Source organism: Pygoscelis adeliae, unplaced genomic scaffold, assembly GCF_000699105.1.
Source record: "Pygoscelis adeliae isolate BGI_AS28 unplaced genomic scaffold, ASM69910v1 Scaffold149, whole genome shotgun sequence".
Taxonomy (NCBI): Eukaryota; Metazoa; Chordata; class Aves; order Sphenisciformes; family Spheniscidae; genus Pygoscelis; species Pygoscelis adeliae.
The window spans coordinates 267,515-283,384 of NW_008825494.1; the positions used below are offsets into that span (position 1 = coordinate 267,515).

The window sequence follows — 15,870 nt, forward strand, 5'->3', positions numbered from 1 at the left end:
TTTTTAGTAACATTCAGATAGAAACACCTTGAATGTGCTAGATGGCGTCCAGACCTAAGAATGTTACAGTCCCTTCCCTAAGAATTACACCGCAAATACTGCTTTCCAGGATGGCTTTTCTTTGAGGCATTTTTTGTAGTTTCAAAGCTCACAGTAAAGATTAGATTCTTTTCCTGGACCTTAAAGATAATTTGAGGTTAAGTAAAGAGTGAGATACTAGTTTTGCCTATCATTACCTCCTGTTTGTAAAATGGTGAAAACCTTCCTTTCAGTGAACACCAACAGTTCTGTGCGTGTATTGAGTAATTGGCACCTTTAACGCTTGTTTAAAGCCATGGGCATTTAGCCTTCTTGCCCAAACACTTCCAAGTCCCCCTGAAGTTATCGGCAGCTGGGAACAGGCCAGATCTTGCAAAACTGCATGCTGTGCTATCCGACCGTACCTGGCCCCAGAAGTGCCCTTTCTGCCTTGCAGCGTCAGTTCAACAGGTCTCTGCAAGCGCGCGTTCAGGAATGTAGGGCTGCGTAGTCAAGCCCTAGGAGTTCAGTCCACCTCTGTTATTGCCGCTGCCTGCGGCTGGCTACGGTTGCGGTAATGCAGGGCAGTTAATGACCAACCTCACAGACAAGATCACCAGAGCTGCTGGGCTCTGATTTACTTTTTTTTTTAACATTTTGTTTTTCCACCAGAATTTGTGTAACCAACTATGTACCTGTTTCATACATGGGGAAGCCACGAAGTTTACCAGGGAAAACAATGGTAAGAAAAGATACTCACTGACGGTCTTTTCTGGTTTTTACATGTTGTGCTTAAGAAAATTTAAACAGATTTCATGCTCTCTATTTTTTTTGTGGGTGGGGTTTTTTGGGTTATTTTGTTTTGGGTTTGGGTTTGGTTTTTTGTTTTTTTTAGAAACTCATTGAGAATCTGAGAGTAGTTAATACAGGTTTAGAACTATTGATCTTTCAAGGCCTTTCATCCTACTTTTACAGGACATGCAGGTTTAGGAGTATATATAATACATGGTGTAGCCCATTTACTATGCATTTACCACATTGCAGTATCTATTAATGAATGAGCAGCCAGTAGATATGTTCTAGCATATGTATCTTCAGGTGAAGATCTGTAAGGTGCCTCTTGCAAACACCTTGAGCAACTAAGACGCGCTGAGGTATTCTTAGGGTCTTCTAGGAAGATAACCAAGATTAAGCCCGTTGCTGCAACCTTGAAGGAGCACTTTCCAGATGCTGTGTGTAGCACTGGGTGCGGTGGATGCAATAGTCAAGGCATTGTCGTCGCAACCAGCGTGCCTCCACACTAACCACCTCCATGCTCCTGCCCCACTCATTCCAGGAGCCTTAACAGGAGTGTCCTACACCCCTCTACAAGGGGTGCCTCAGGAGACTTGCAAGCATCCAGCCACTCATTCTACTGGAAACGTCTGCTGAGATCAGTGCAAATCTCAATAGAGAAATGCACACACAAAAGTCCTGTGCGAATAAAAAAAATAATATTATTACTGGTTTTAGAGAACTCAAGAACTTTTTATAAGTATTCAGGAGCTCCATCTGCTGGGAGTATTTGGTAGCTGTTTGCATCTATACTGAGTCCTCATAAACCTTTAATAGTTTAAAGTCTATTGTAAAGCTTACAAATGTTTTTGTAATATTACCCCTTTACTTCTAATTTCAGGAGCTGCCTAAACATTTGGCTAATTTTATGCTTGTTTCCAAGAACCTGTGTATCAAATCCTTCAAAACCCAATTTTTTATTGATACTGGCTGATGATCTTGGTATTGGAGATGTGGGTTGCTATGGTAATGATACAATAAGGTAAGAATGTGTTCCGTGAAATAAATTATCCCTTCCTGGTGAATTTCAGTGGAAAAAACACTGAAGACACTTAGTATTAGAAAATTCATTATTAATGGATTAGTTTATCTAGATACACTTCTTCTCAAACCATGTACAAAACGAATGTTCTACAGTAATTCCTACTGGAGTAATAATTATGCAGGCATGCTTGAGCAACTTTCTTGGACTTCTAATTTTCAGCATGTACAGTCAGAACTTTGCAAATGTGTCCGTGCACTGTATTTGTCAGGCATGTGTATAACTTACAAGTTTCCACAACTCCAGGGTTGAAATATCAAGGACTGAGATTGGGATTTAATATCAGCTAACAACTCTAGTAGGCTTGTTATGAAATGACAGCTCAGTCTATGTGATGTATTTATCCCTAGTGCAGTTATCAGTCTGTATATGGATTGATTGTATATATAACCTATGTTTACTCTAACCTATTATAGTCTTGGAAATTGTGTTGTGCTGTATCTATTAATGGAATATTTTCATGTCGCATGAAATCAACTACATTGCATGAGCTTTTGATATGGGATAGACCTGAAATACTTTTTTTTTTTCCTTTTTTTTTTCTTTTCCTTTTTAGTCATTACTAAGAACACATTTATCCATGGAAAATTCATCTCTAAGGAGTCAAGGTATCTCAAAAAAATACATAACACAGAGCTTTCCTAGTTGAGTTGTAGATAAACAGAGAGCTTTGTAAATTTGATGGTGATGTCCTTGACAAAATTAGGAGGAACGGGATACCACGAACTTCTGTGTAATACATTTTTATCAGAGATGGGATTTTTCTCTTTAGGACCCCTAACATTGATGGCCTGGCAAAGGAAGGAGTGAGACTTACTCAGCACATTGCTGCAGCTGCTGTCTGCACTCCGAGCAGAGCAGCTTTCCTGACTGGCAGATACCCCATCAGATCAGGTTGGGCCTCTCCCTAACAGTTCACTGCAGTCTGTCTAGCCATTGTTGCTATTAAAAATCCCCTTAAACAAACCATTTTAGAGACTAGTTAATCTAAGGACCTGGGGTCTCAGAGAGATGGGCAAAAATAAAGATGACTAGATTTAGTGATTGATTTCTATGGGGAAAATCCCCACATAAAGCACACAATGTGGCTAAATGACAACACAGAAATGGATGAAAATCCAAACAGCACAAACCACCCAGAGGTAGAAACATGAAGAAGAAAATTGTGTAAACACTGTATGTTCAGTGGTATTAAGATTGTATGAAGTAGAGTGTAATACTTTGAATATCCTGGCAAACTTTTTCGTAGTGAAATGTGTCAGACTGTGGAATAGTTCTCAACAATAATGTTTTAAAACAGATTTACTTCAGCCATGAAAATTCATGACAGAAAACATCAGCCATTGCATATGGCAGTAATAATCAGTGTAGCTCCTCTGATGTGATTCTGACTTTCTAAAGGAGAAATGTAATCATGAACTGTACATTTCAGAAGTGTGTACCCCTGACTCTGTAAGCCTTTTGTTCTATATAAAACTTTTCTTCCTCCCCGCCTTTTCTTTTTTTAACATTATATTTTGATATAAGTTTTGTTGTAAGAGGTAGCCTAATGTCCAAACATAAGCATCTTAGTGCCATTTGTAGACACCTCAGCATAGCTGAGGCATCTGCATTGGACTAGCAGATAATGACACGGGACTTGGAGGAGACATCGTTCTGGGGGTCAGTCAGAATATCCCAGGGCGTACTAAATGGCTTATAAAAAGGCACTAGGCTTAGGCAACTGAGTCCCATTCATTAGAAAGAACAATCTGAGAAAACTGAAAATCTGAAATATGGCTTGTTTTATTTTAAAGACTGTTATTCCTCTCTAGGCATGGCATCCGGCACTCAACGGCAGGTTCTCTTTTGGAACGGGTGTTCTGGTGGGCTCCCACCAAATGAAACTACTTTTGCCAGAATTCTAAACCAGCAGGGTTATTCTACAGCACTTATAGGTATGAGACACAGCAACTTGCCTCCTTTTCATTGCTTGTTATTCAAATGAGGCTGCTTCTGTAAATATTTTTATTTGCCAAAATGTCTAGGATCCATTAAACTAGAGTTTCTTGTGTGCCCAACTTTCAAAATCAGCAGGGTTTTTAGAATGCCATCCAAAAGCCCAAGTGTCCCCACAGCATATCTGATAAATCCAAAATGAGGATGTATGGAATACGTAGATGTACACTGCAAACAGAAGTAAATGCGAAGGAAAGAATCTTGTTTGCCCAGTACAGATTGCTTTAGGAAGAACCAACAGAGATATTCACTGATCTATTCGAGCAGAAAAATGTTGTCTGCCAGTTGGTACCCAGGCACCACAGTGGTCTTAATTATATCTGGCGGCTAGATTTTCTGTTATTTACGCATCCTGCTTATTATCACAGTTAAGACTCTACAAGTGCCTTATTTTCTGCAAAAAGAAACTGCCAAAAAAGCTGAAAGAGTCCCATTGACTTCAGTGGGTTTTGGATCAGCATACATGTCCAAAAAAGAAAATCCTATTAACTCTTTGCTAATTTTGCCTGAACAGTAATTAAAGGCTGTGTCTTTCAAGCACCTCTCATTTCTAAACTCTTTTTGATGTAGTCAAAGGTGTCATGTGCTTAATTGTAATTACTGGGATTTTCACACCTCTGCTCGGCTCCGTCACACTGAGGTGTCATTTAGTTCCTAAACTGAAGTGAGTCTTAGTGATGTACTGATTTCACACAAGCCTGTGCAAAGGGGTGAACTTTTCCTTAGCTCACTGCAGTCTGGTATAGCTTATACAGTAAACTATGTTCATATACATGCGCACAGAGCTGGTTAGTAGTTCTCAGAAGTTATTTGTCTAGCTAATAGCCCCTAAGCCCATGGTTATAGAGTGTCTGTCCTTCAATGTCAGGAAAACTACACTCCTCTGTAATAAGACTTCATTAAGGTTCATTATCAGCATATGACATATTCTGATATGCCCAATTGTACTGGAAAATTGGAATGGCCTTTTTTTGCTACTCATTTTAGGATGAATATAGACACACAGAGCCAATATGTACACCTTCTTCCTGAAATTTGTTCTTGGACTGTGAAGGTTAGATAGAACTTGTGTGTAAATTAGTTCATACTTTTGCACTTAGCTGTTTCTTTTGGCACAAGGGTTTCTCCAGTTTCTCCCCATCAGGCTACCCATTAATGAATGGCTACTTTATCATGTGAAAAATAATAAGCACCAGCTATTGCAACCCTGTTTGTTCTTATTCGAGGAGGTGACTGAGCTGCACCATTGCCCTATGTGGAATTTTAAGAGATAGGTGAGGAAAACCAGCTGTTCTAGGCAGATAAACTGCCAATGCACGATTGCTCCCCGAGTCTGTCCCCATTCCACACCAGCTCCTCCCTTGGCTGCGCCTTAACTGAGGAGTGCAGCCAACCTATTAGAAATACAGGCAGACACATCCAAGAGTAACAATGTTGGATTTAAGATCTTTTTTTTTTTATATTTTCAGGGAAGTGGCATATGGGTGTAAACTGCAAATCCCGCCATGATCACTGCCACCATCCTTTAAATCACGGTTTTGATTATTTTTACGGCATGCCTTTTACCCTTTTGAATGAGTGTCAAGGCACAGATGACCCTGAACTGGCTAAGTCTTTGCAAGATACATATTGGCTTTACACACAGATGATCATCCTTGCAGAGCTTACTCTTTTGATTGGAAAACTTACCAATTTATTCTCAGTAAAATGGAAGATAATTATATGTCTGGCCATCTGTGGTCTCCTGTATTTCATCTCCTGGTTCTCCAGCTATGGTTTCACCAAGTACTGGAACTGTATCCTGATGAGAAACCATGATATCACTGAACAACCGATGGATCTAGAAAAAACTACTTCTAATATGCTGAAGGAGGCAGTTTTGTTCATTGAAAGGTAACCAACAAAAATTGTATCTCGTTTTAAGGATTTTTAAAAATAATGTGATTACTGTGTCATACACCACTGGGTTAGGCAGCTGGCATGCTGAACTACCCATCCTGATGCTGGCCAATAATTTGTTGTTTTCTGGCATCCCCCTACCTGTCAGCATCCAACTGCTGTCCTTCGTCTTATACATAGCTTGTCAGCTCCTCAGGAAAAGGAAGATGATTCTTTTTGTGTTTATGTTTTGTTCACCTAATACGAAGAAGGCCAAGGACTGGGCCTTCTGCCAGTAGGAACAGAAAAATGATCTTAGCCTGATGACTGATGAATGGACTGTCATAGAAAATGTCATATGAAGTTAATATTTTACAAACAGGAGAGTGATAGTGAGTTTTGGGTTGTTTTCCAAAGGTGTCCTTCATTTACAATACTATCAGTAACCTCAACTGGAATTGAACAAACCACTAAGTCTTTAAAAGTATTCATGTGTCAAGTCTGGGCATATCCCTGAGTAAGACTATACTATTTCTGTCAGAGTTTAGGGGTTGGGTGGGTGGGTTTTTTAAGAGAAACTGGGGGAAGATAAATCTCTTCCACGAACCTTCGAGCATAGATAATCTCAGGTTCCTAGGATAAGCTGCCTGGCCTGATGTTAAAGGGATATGGTTCCCCTGTGGGTGCAGTGTTGTATCTGCCTCTTCCATGAGGATGTCTCGGATGCTCAGTGACATCCATGTTTAAGTTTAAGCAAGCGAGTCCTATTCTCCTTGCCTCTGAGAGAGTGTCAAGCTTTTGGCTATGAACTTACCTAGCTATTTATTTAACGTTCTACACATACCTAATTTGGAACCAGAGGAAGAAAGGATCCGTTACTATTTTGGTCTTAATACACAACCAAAATCTTTGAGGGGTGTTTTAATCCCCTCTGTCTCCCAAAACCTCAAAAATGCAAAGATGTCAAAATCAAAAATTTTTATTGAGATAAGTCACTACCATGTCACTGTTATATTTTAGTTTGAGTGACAGTTTGCAGAGAAATGACTACTGTTTTCTTTTATTTCAGAAACAAGCATAGACCATTTCTTCTCTTTGTTTCCCTTTTACATGTTCACACCCCTCTCATTACCACAGAGAAGTTTCTGGGAAGAAGCAGACATGGCCTATATGGAGATAACGTAGAGGAGATGGACTGGATGGTGGGTAAGTGGTCATCTTGAAGAAAATCCTTCATTTATTTGAATGTGGAAAAGAAATTAAAGGCGTGGTCACAGAACTCCCTTTTTGTATATGACAAAAATCAGTGAACTTGCCTCGGATACACAGTTAGCTCCAGAGATTGCCATTCCATTACCACACCTCATTTTTTTCTTTCTTAAGATTAAAGCCCAAACTTTTTTCTTGTGGGGATTTGTTCTATTTTCTTTATTGGACACGCTTCTGTGCTGCAGTGTTAAATGCAGTCAAATAATCAAATATGTGCTTGATCACGTTGTTGATCATGTTGTTAATCAAAATGTGTGTCATTTCTCCAGCTCTGTCTAGTCTCAGAAGATATAACTGGTGCTGCTGATGAATACTACATTATATGGTGGTTGGTTTGTGTACTTGTTCCTTTTGATTGAGGAATAATCCTTGGAGCAGAAACCAGAACTCCCTCCTACCCAAAACGCCAAGTTAAAAAGCTATGGAGTTTCACTTAATAAATTGTGTGAAGTCAGTACATCGTGAAGACTCACTTAGATCTAAATCTAGCCTCTGAGTGCCGATTAGGTTAGGTTTTTAAACCGAATCAGCACTTGGAGCCTAGATTTAGACCTAAGCCTTAGTAGTTCCTTTCTGCTTCAATGGGAGGGAGGGAGGGAGCTAGCTCCTGTTTGTATTTAGTCAAAAGTGAAGACCCTATTGCCAAAGTATTCACCTCCTGTCCGCGCCAAGATTCAATCCCTGAACATTTTCTTCCTCCAATAACCATGTTTACAAAATTGTATTTTGAGAGGAGCCCCATTGCTTCTGATGGGCAGGCTGACAACCTCTACAAGATCCAGTTGAACCAGAGGAATCTGCCATGTTCCTTTTCCAAATTTTTGGCACCAGTCACCTTCAGGCACAGGCTATGCAAGCAGAGCTGGATAGCAGAAGTCCGATGGTGTAAGGAACATGCCTTGTATAGGCCAAACAGCTAGTGAGGACAGAAGTCTCCAGAGTTGGACTGCTAAGTAAGAGATCTGGGGTCTAATTCAGAACCAACATGCCTAGACTCAATCTAAACTCTTTTTGGGGGAAGGTGTCTATTTTTAGGTAAGGTCAGTAAGTAGCTTGACCAAGGATACACAGGAAGTTTGTAAAGGAGATTGAGCAAAAGAGCCGATCACTGGCTTATGCTTTTTCCTTGCGTACTTCAGGCTTTGCTGCTGCTCCTGTAGCTATGGAAGCTGTTCTTGGTGAATACATTTGATGCAGTAGGTGATGAGCGCAAGTAATCAAAGATAAATCATATTCTGTGTAAACATTTGACACTATTGGTACCAAAAGCATTCCTTATGAAGTTAGGTTTGAATTACAGTCTGTGAAGTTTTTACCACTGACATTAGGAGAAGATTTTGGTTGATAGTATGCAGCCTGGTCTCAAAGTCCCTGTTCAGTCCCTGGTGAGACACAGCCGTTTTCTATGATTATGAATCTAGGCAGCACTATCATTTAAGCTTTTCAAGATGGTTGAGGCTACACAATGGAGACAATCTTTGACTCAGAGAATTTACAGCATAAAGCTGACAAGTGTTTTGAGTAGCTTGAATAAAAGGATCATTCATTTAAATTTTTTTCCAATTGGTTTTATTTTTTATTTTCCTGTTTTCATAGAAACCACAAACAAATTATGGACACATTCAGCAGCTTTCCATTCGGCTCTTATTATTTCTGTAATGCAGGATTACTCTTTGCATTGCTTGTTGTAGCTTGTAACAGAACTCATTCAGGTAAATGGAAAGACTCAGTCTTCACTGAATTTTGAGTCAAGACCTAAAAAATCTGACTGCATCTCCAGACATAATTATCATGTTTTGTGTTGTTTCTAGGCAGGCTTCTGGATGTTATTGACAAAGAAGGCTTGAAGAATACCACATTCATTTATTTTGCATCTGATCATGGAGGATCCTTAGAGGCTCACAGAGGAAACGCTCAGTTGGGTGGATGGAATGGGATCTATAAAGGTAAAATTTTGGTAGTGTGTACATGCATAAGACTTCATCTTAAAAATAAAATGATAGAATAAAATACATCCAGATAGACTATATTAACTAAACCGGGATGATAATCTTGGATTGTAGGGCTGGAGCAAATTCAGGGCATCAGCTGTGCATCTTTCAGCCCCCAGACAGGATCGCTGTCACCAAAGCTACTCCTTGACAGCTATATTTTCTAACCTATTCTTAAAGACCTTCAGTGATTTCCCAGATAATCCAGTTTTCATTGTCTGTGCTACTGGAGGTTTTTTCCTGGTACCTACCTTGGATTTCCTTGCTGCAGTTTGAGCAACAGATCTTGCCCTATTCACCAATCTACAGAGATTCTTCTTTTCCTCCTTGCAACAGCCTGTTGTTGCAAGGTCATCATGTATTTCAATGCTGTTATGTTCCCCCTCATTCCTCTTTAGACTCCAGTACGCTTGTACCCCCATCTAGTTCCATGTTGTCTTTAAATACTGTAAGCATGCTATCTAATCCATAACCCAAAGCACTACTTGAAAATGTTGTAGCATCATAGAATCATACAATATCTCAAGTGGGAAGGGACCCATACGGATCATCGAGTCCAACACCCTGCTCCTCACAGGACTACCTAAAATTAAACCATAGGACTCCTTGAACTCTGCCAGGCTTGGTGCTGTGACGGCTTCCCTGGGGAGCCTGTTCCCATGACCAAACACCCTCTCAGTGAAGAACTTTCTCCTAATGTCAGATCTGAACTCCCCCTGATGCAGATCCAGAACACGCTGTTTGGAGTCTCACCTGAAACATCCTTCTGTTTTTCACAGTAGACAATTATCTATGTCAACACTGGCAGATATCATGAAGACTATTTTCTTGATGTAGTTTTGCAGTTTCTCATCTATCATATAGATGTTTCATCTAGACTCTCTTTCTATGACTGGCTTGCAACACAGTGTCAAAAGCTCTATGGAAATGAAGATCTGTGGTTCTCTCTTGCACGTGCTCCCTCCAGACTGCCAAGACTCAAAAAGCCACTGTGACAGCTTGGGCAGCTTGGTGGTTAGTGTATAATGAAGCCTGAAAACTGCTCCCATCACTTACTTCCCTACAGAAGAAGATTCGGGTGCCTTGATCGTGCTCAGCATCAAAATGCACATTGCCTAGTAGTAAGTTACTTGATGAGCCACGCAAGCAATGTTTGATACTGCTGGGATCCCATCCAGGAACAGTCCTAAATGCTAAATTAGCCTTCAGTTCTGGATATGAAGTTTCCATACCACAAACAGATGCAAAAAGGCCAACGGGCTTACTTGAATAGCTCAGAACCTAACCTAGGGAATTCATTTCTACTAGCCTAACACAAGTATATTAGTAACAGGAGAGTCCAGAGAGGAAAGATGAATGTGATTAGACAGAGATTTCGGTATGAGAGGACAATGATGAAATTATGCCTGCTTAGAGAGGAGACACGAGAAGATAGAGTATCAGGTTAGATACTAATAACAGAAAGGCATTCCCATTTATGTCCGCATACAGCAGAACAGGGGACATCCCAGTGAAACTAACTAGCAGCGACACAAAAGAGATTAAAAAAATTAGTTTAATTCATAAATATCTGTAGAACTCTCTGCTGCTATTGCTAACAGGATATTAAAAACAAGAAGACAAATGAGCCATGCATATGAATAATGAGAACAGCCACTAGTGAATAACAAAGCATGAAATACCATTTTCTTACGTAGCACAAAGGTTATAGCACAAGCAGCTGGACTTGCCCTGTTTATAATCCATCTATGCCACCTTGTCAGCCTTTAAAACCAAGCTCTGGAAACCTTGCCTCTCAGCTGTAACTATGAGCACACCTCTGCTATAGCAAAGTCCAGCATTACTTAGCCAGAGGCTAGTGTAAATAGTGTAAACTTGGAGTTTACACTGTTACCAGCACTAATAAATAGCTGCCGATTTATTAGCTGAGCTAATAAGCTAGCTTCAAGTTTTGTTTGCCAATTTTCCTACACCACTTTCCAGCAATGACTTGTCATTTCTGCCCTTGATAGGAGGGGGTCCTTACAGAGCAAAGGTCATATACGTACCTGAGCTTCAACAACTTGCAATTTTATTTTTTTTTTTTTTCTAACTGGACCCTCAGCTTGGAGTTCTGGCTTTAAACCACATTGTTTCATTAATATCCCCATATTCGTTTCTGTAATGAATGGTTCTCACTTTGAAATACTATTCAAAACAATTAATATTTTGACTCATAAGAGAGCCAACTGCATGGTGGAACTAGAGGACTAGAGGAATGCAAGAGAAACCAAGTTAAGAAAGACTCTTTGGATTACCTCAGGACAACTTCAACAGATACATAGCTGGAAAGTCTTCATCACTGCAGCATATTCAGAGTACTCCCCTATTTACTGCATGGGTTCCACACTTTTCTGTTTGGGACCACCTCAGAGCATCCCTGAGACAGTAAACTCCTGGAGGGCGATCACAATTATCCTAATTCCCCTCATTGCTCTCCAGGACTGCAAATCATTTTGTAATGTTCCTGCTGCCTCTGATTGTGAACTGACAACCAAGCTTGCCCTGTGTTAATCCCCCTTCCTCAGGCACCAAGTGGGGCTGCAACCTCTCATTGACTCCAAGTCAGATTTTGCTTTTTATTAATAACAGACTTTCGTGCGTGTTATTAGGGAGTATGGAGATTATTCTCAGACATGACATTCAATTAAAAATATTGGTCAGAAGGTCTTCTCAGGTGTCAAAGGGTGGAATTGTTCCTCTTCTGCCAAAAATACTGCTTAGTTGCCATATGTGCCACCCAAGAAATCAGCGTAAAATAAAGAGGTTAATAATACTTATTTTTGAAGAATGGAATTTGCACTGTAGTCATTCTACTGTTCTCCAGGATTTAGTGTGTTTTCATTAAAGTTTTTTGAATATTCTGAAAGTTTTAAAACCTTTTTTTTATACATCCATAATAAACGTCTAACAATCTTTCATTCTTTTATCTTTTTTGGTACTTTTTTCTCCCCTCTAACAGGTGGAAAAGGAATGGGAGGCTGGGAAGGAGGGATCCGTGTCCCAGGAATAGTTAGATGGCCAGGAGTGTTGCCTGCAGGGACAGTTATCAATGAACTGACAAGCCTTATGGATGTTTTCCCAACAGTGGTTCACCTCGCTGGAGGGGCAGTGCCTCAGGACAGGTACAGAGGTGGCTTCATAAACCATATTTGCTCCCCTTTCTTGATTTAGATAGATGCTGACTATACATGTCATGCATCCTAACAGCCACAGGTTAAATTCTCTTTGTTTCTTAACCAGCCAATTCTTTAGCTTGCTTTCTGTGTAGCTTTCCCCATCTTATCTGCAGACACAGATATTCACAAAGCTGGTTGGTCCTGTTGGAGTACTAGGACAGGCCCTTGCCAAGACTAGGAAGCCTGGTTCTTCATGAGTAGGGAAGGTGGAGCAAATGGCACGTGGCCTGCATTTGACTGCCAGTACCGGAGAAGTAGCTTCCTCGACAGCAAGCAATTTGTAGCATCTGTGTTAGACTCCTCTAAAGAACACAAGAAAGTATGGGTGGCTAAGCCATTTGAGCACAAAGCGTTAAAGTACTGGTGGTGTGTGACTAAACCAACTGTTAGTCAATTTTTTATTTTTTTTTCTTATGAAGCCTCGAGCTCACAGAGCTATCAGTGACTTCCATTTCAGGGAAGTGATCCATGCCTTCGCTATGGTTATCACTTACTTCCAGGAAAACTACAGTAATGGTGACTTATCTCTCCAGGCAGGATGTGTGAACTAGCTGTAATGGCAAAAACTGCTAGTACCTGCTAATCACTGGTCTCCACCCATCCACACAATTAAAAATCTGAGGGCTCATTAGCTAAAGAGTAGCTTGGTTTAGAAATGACACTTGAAATCCTAATGGTGCATACATGGAGAGCGAGTACTGCTCATGCTCCAGCTGCAGACTGAATTCTTAAGCAGTCTGGTGACTCCTGTCCTCTCCATCAGGGTAATCGACGGGCGCACCTTGCTGCCTTTGCTACGGGGGACAGTTCAGCACTCCGGGCACGAGTTCATGTTTCACTACTGCGGTGTGTTTCTGCATGCAGTGCGGTGGCACCAAAAGGACAGTGAGTATAAACACCCGCCTCCGGCATATCAGAGATGATGTAATGACCTCTAGCTTCCAATAGAGTATCACATAAAAACGTATGTACATATATCTGGAGTAAGTTTATTGCCTCAAACGCTCACTTCTTCTGCAAAGTGCAGAACGGCTTCGTTGTTAGCTGTCCTGCCTTGCCCAAGATGAAGGGTTTCACTTCCTAGGTAGCATACCTTCAAGAATCTCCCTGTCGTTGCAGTGTTTCTATCGCTTTTGCTGCAAAAGCATTCGGCATCAGCTTTAGTGCAAGATTGAAGAAAAAGGAACTGCACACATAAGGTCTTTATCTTAAGCAGTAGTTTGTTTGTTTTCAATAGCCCCATCTTATTTGTTTCATTTTTTCAGCTGTGGCATTAGACAAGTTGACTGCAGCCGTAATGCTTTCCTGAGCTTTCAACAAGCACCCAATCTTTGCTGATGTCACCCTCCATTACAGTGTAAAAGAGAACGGGCCAGTGACTGGTAGCTGTGTCCTTATTCCTGCTCAGAATGGAGGATGGCATTTGTGCAACCAAACACAGGTGCCTGGATCTGAGCTTGTTGTTTTACACCTGAAGAGATGCAGGTGATGACAGGGTGTGATTCACCTCCTTCTGATTAGCACATCTGGGCTAGGTCATGCCGGTTTCTCTCCGCTGACTAAAAAGGGAGACGAGACTGACCATATCAGATATAAAAATCGCCCTTATATTAAAGTTAGTTGAGATGAATTGCACCTTCTGTGACTGGATGATGTGACAGTAAGTGTAAAGTTGATGAATTTGTGGTGATGCTGTACTTTTTTTTTTTTCTTCTTCTTCTCCATTCTGCACAGCTGGAGAAATGCAGAAGTCGATGGAGTAGGCTATGCCTACTCATCTCCCCATCCTTTAGAAACTTGAATGAGCCCCTTTAATTTTTGTTTAGCTTTCCCTGTCTGTGAAGTGAGAGAATAATTACGGAGTTCTTGAGAGACTGCAATTAGATAATAGTTACAAATGCTAGGGCATTCCACCATCAGCAGCTGTTCACATTCAGCTGGTATGTTGACAAGGAGCTGACTGTTCGAAGATCACGTTGAGTGCTGAGCGTGGGGTGAGAGAACCTTTGGCAGCCCAGCAGGAAATCCTTCTTATGTCACAGTGTTAACTGGGTGATCTTTCTTGAGCCCATTTACATTTCCTTTATGCTACTTTCTGATACAAGGACAGTATCAAGTATAGATAGTATCAAGCCGAGAATCTACTTACTCAGTGAACACTTGAAGACTACAAAACTTACTTGTACTTGCAAATATTTCAAAACAGACTTCTCTGTTCCCCCAGATAGATAGATACACTCCCACCCCCACCCCCCGGATAATGGTTGAGAACTGTGCTGTCCATCTTGTTGGCCTGAATAAATACATACCAGAGTTGCAGCGCCAAAGTTTTAGTCGTGCTGCCAGTTCAACCTTGAGGTCTGTGCCCTTGTCATCACACCATGTTTGACAGAAGTGTGGCTCCTGGGCAGGAAGTCACGGCGCTCAGCTGACCGGAAACATGGAGGAAAGGGACTATGGACTAAATGTGAGGATGTGGTGCCAGGTGCTGCAGTGGAATTTTTATTTTTAGGTTCTTGATCCCCAAAGATAAATCTGTGTACTTCATTCAAGGAAAAATGTGTAGGCTATACAAGTCATACAGTACTTGAGGAGCTAATCCCTTCAGGGTGAGATCCAGAGCAACCCCTGCACTGCTCAAGGAGCTGCGTGGTAGAAAATGCTGTTTCATAAATCCATTCTTCCATGGAGTGGAGCATCTTCACGCCCTCCAGGGAAGGGTTGGAGGTTTTTTTTTTTTCCCTCTTGGGACTCCTCATTCTCTCTTTTCTCTGGAGAGAAGACGCTGATAACTTTTTTGTCTAAGAACTAGGAAGGGGATTGTTTTGGGTTTTTTGGTTTTTTTAATAAAGAAAGAAAAGGTCTGATATTCTGCCTTGTAGCTGAGTGGTAAGGCCTTCACAACCCTACCAGGGCTGCTGCCATGGGGCGGAACTGCTGCAGAGCTGGTGCTTGGCGCAGCCACAGGCAGGTGGGCCTGGTCTCAGCAGCTCACTCTGCCTTGCTGCTTACCCGGCGCTGGGGGTTTGGATGACCTGATACCACCATGGCTATGAAACAAGGTGATGGCAGTGAGGGGACCACACTTGAAGAAGTGCTCACGGCCAATATTTTGGCTGTTTTCAACTAATTACTTATCTATGGAGACCAGGACTAAATTCCTTTCTTTGTTTGGGCACGATCAAATGATATCATCTCTAAGGGACATGCGTAAATCACCACTCTGCATCTTTGCTCTTCCTGGGGAAAGTGGGCCTCTGCAGGAATTATAAATCAAGATTAGTTGAACCAACCCCGCAGTCTAACACTTTAAGCAATCAGTTTGGGTTAGGAGCTATCATCTCCCCCTGTTTTTATTAAGCACCTTTAAATGATTAAAATACAGAAAAAAACACCGGAGGAGGGACTGGTGTGCTCCTTCCCTCTTAAGTGCTGTAGGAAGTAGGCCAGCAGTAGAGAGAAATGCCTAGCAGGGAAACGCTGCAGGCGTGGTGTTGTGCAGCCTTCCAGAACACACCGCATCCCCCCGGCCTAACCGTCCCCTAGCACCGGGGGGGGGCAGGTATGAGGGTCTGGTTTTTGAGGGTCTGGTTTTTGAGGGTACCGCCGCAGATCTGCGCCG

The 15,870-nt window shown here is 41.4% G+C and overlaps 1 protein-coding gene across 1 annotated transcript in view; it reads left to right on the forward strand.

Annotated features, from left to right (window-relative positions):
* The first annotated feature begins 707 nt into the window (after nt 1-707).
* LOC103923046 (arylsulfatase D-like) overlaps nt 708-15,870 on the forward strand; it is a 19,686-nt gene continuing 4,523 nt past the window's right edge. The window contains exons 1-9 of the mRNA XM_009331293.1: nt 708-760; nt 1,694-1,834; nt 2,667-2,788; nt 3,709-3,831; nt 5,362-5,785; nt 6,840-6,976; nt 8,851-8,985; nt 12,032-12,194; nt 13,012-13,133. Coding sequence (XP_009329568.1) covers nt 708-760; nt 1,694-1,834; nt 2,667-2,788; nt 3,709-3,831; nt 5,362-5,785; nt 6,840-6,976; nt 8,851-8,985; nt 12,032-12,194; nt 13,012-13,133 — 1,420 coding nt within the window. The remainder of the gene's footprint in view (nt 761-1,693; nt 1,835-2,666; nt 2,789-3,708; nt 3,832-5,361; nt 5,786-6,839; nt 6,977-8,850; nt 8,986-12,031; nt 12,195-13,011; nt 13,134-15,870) is intronic.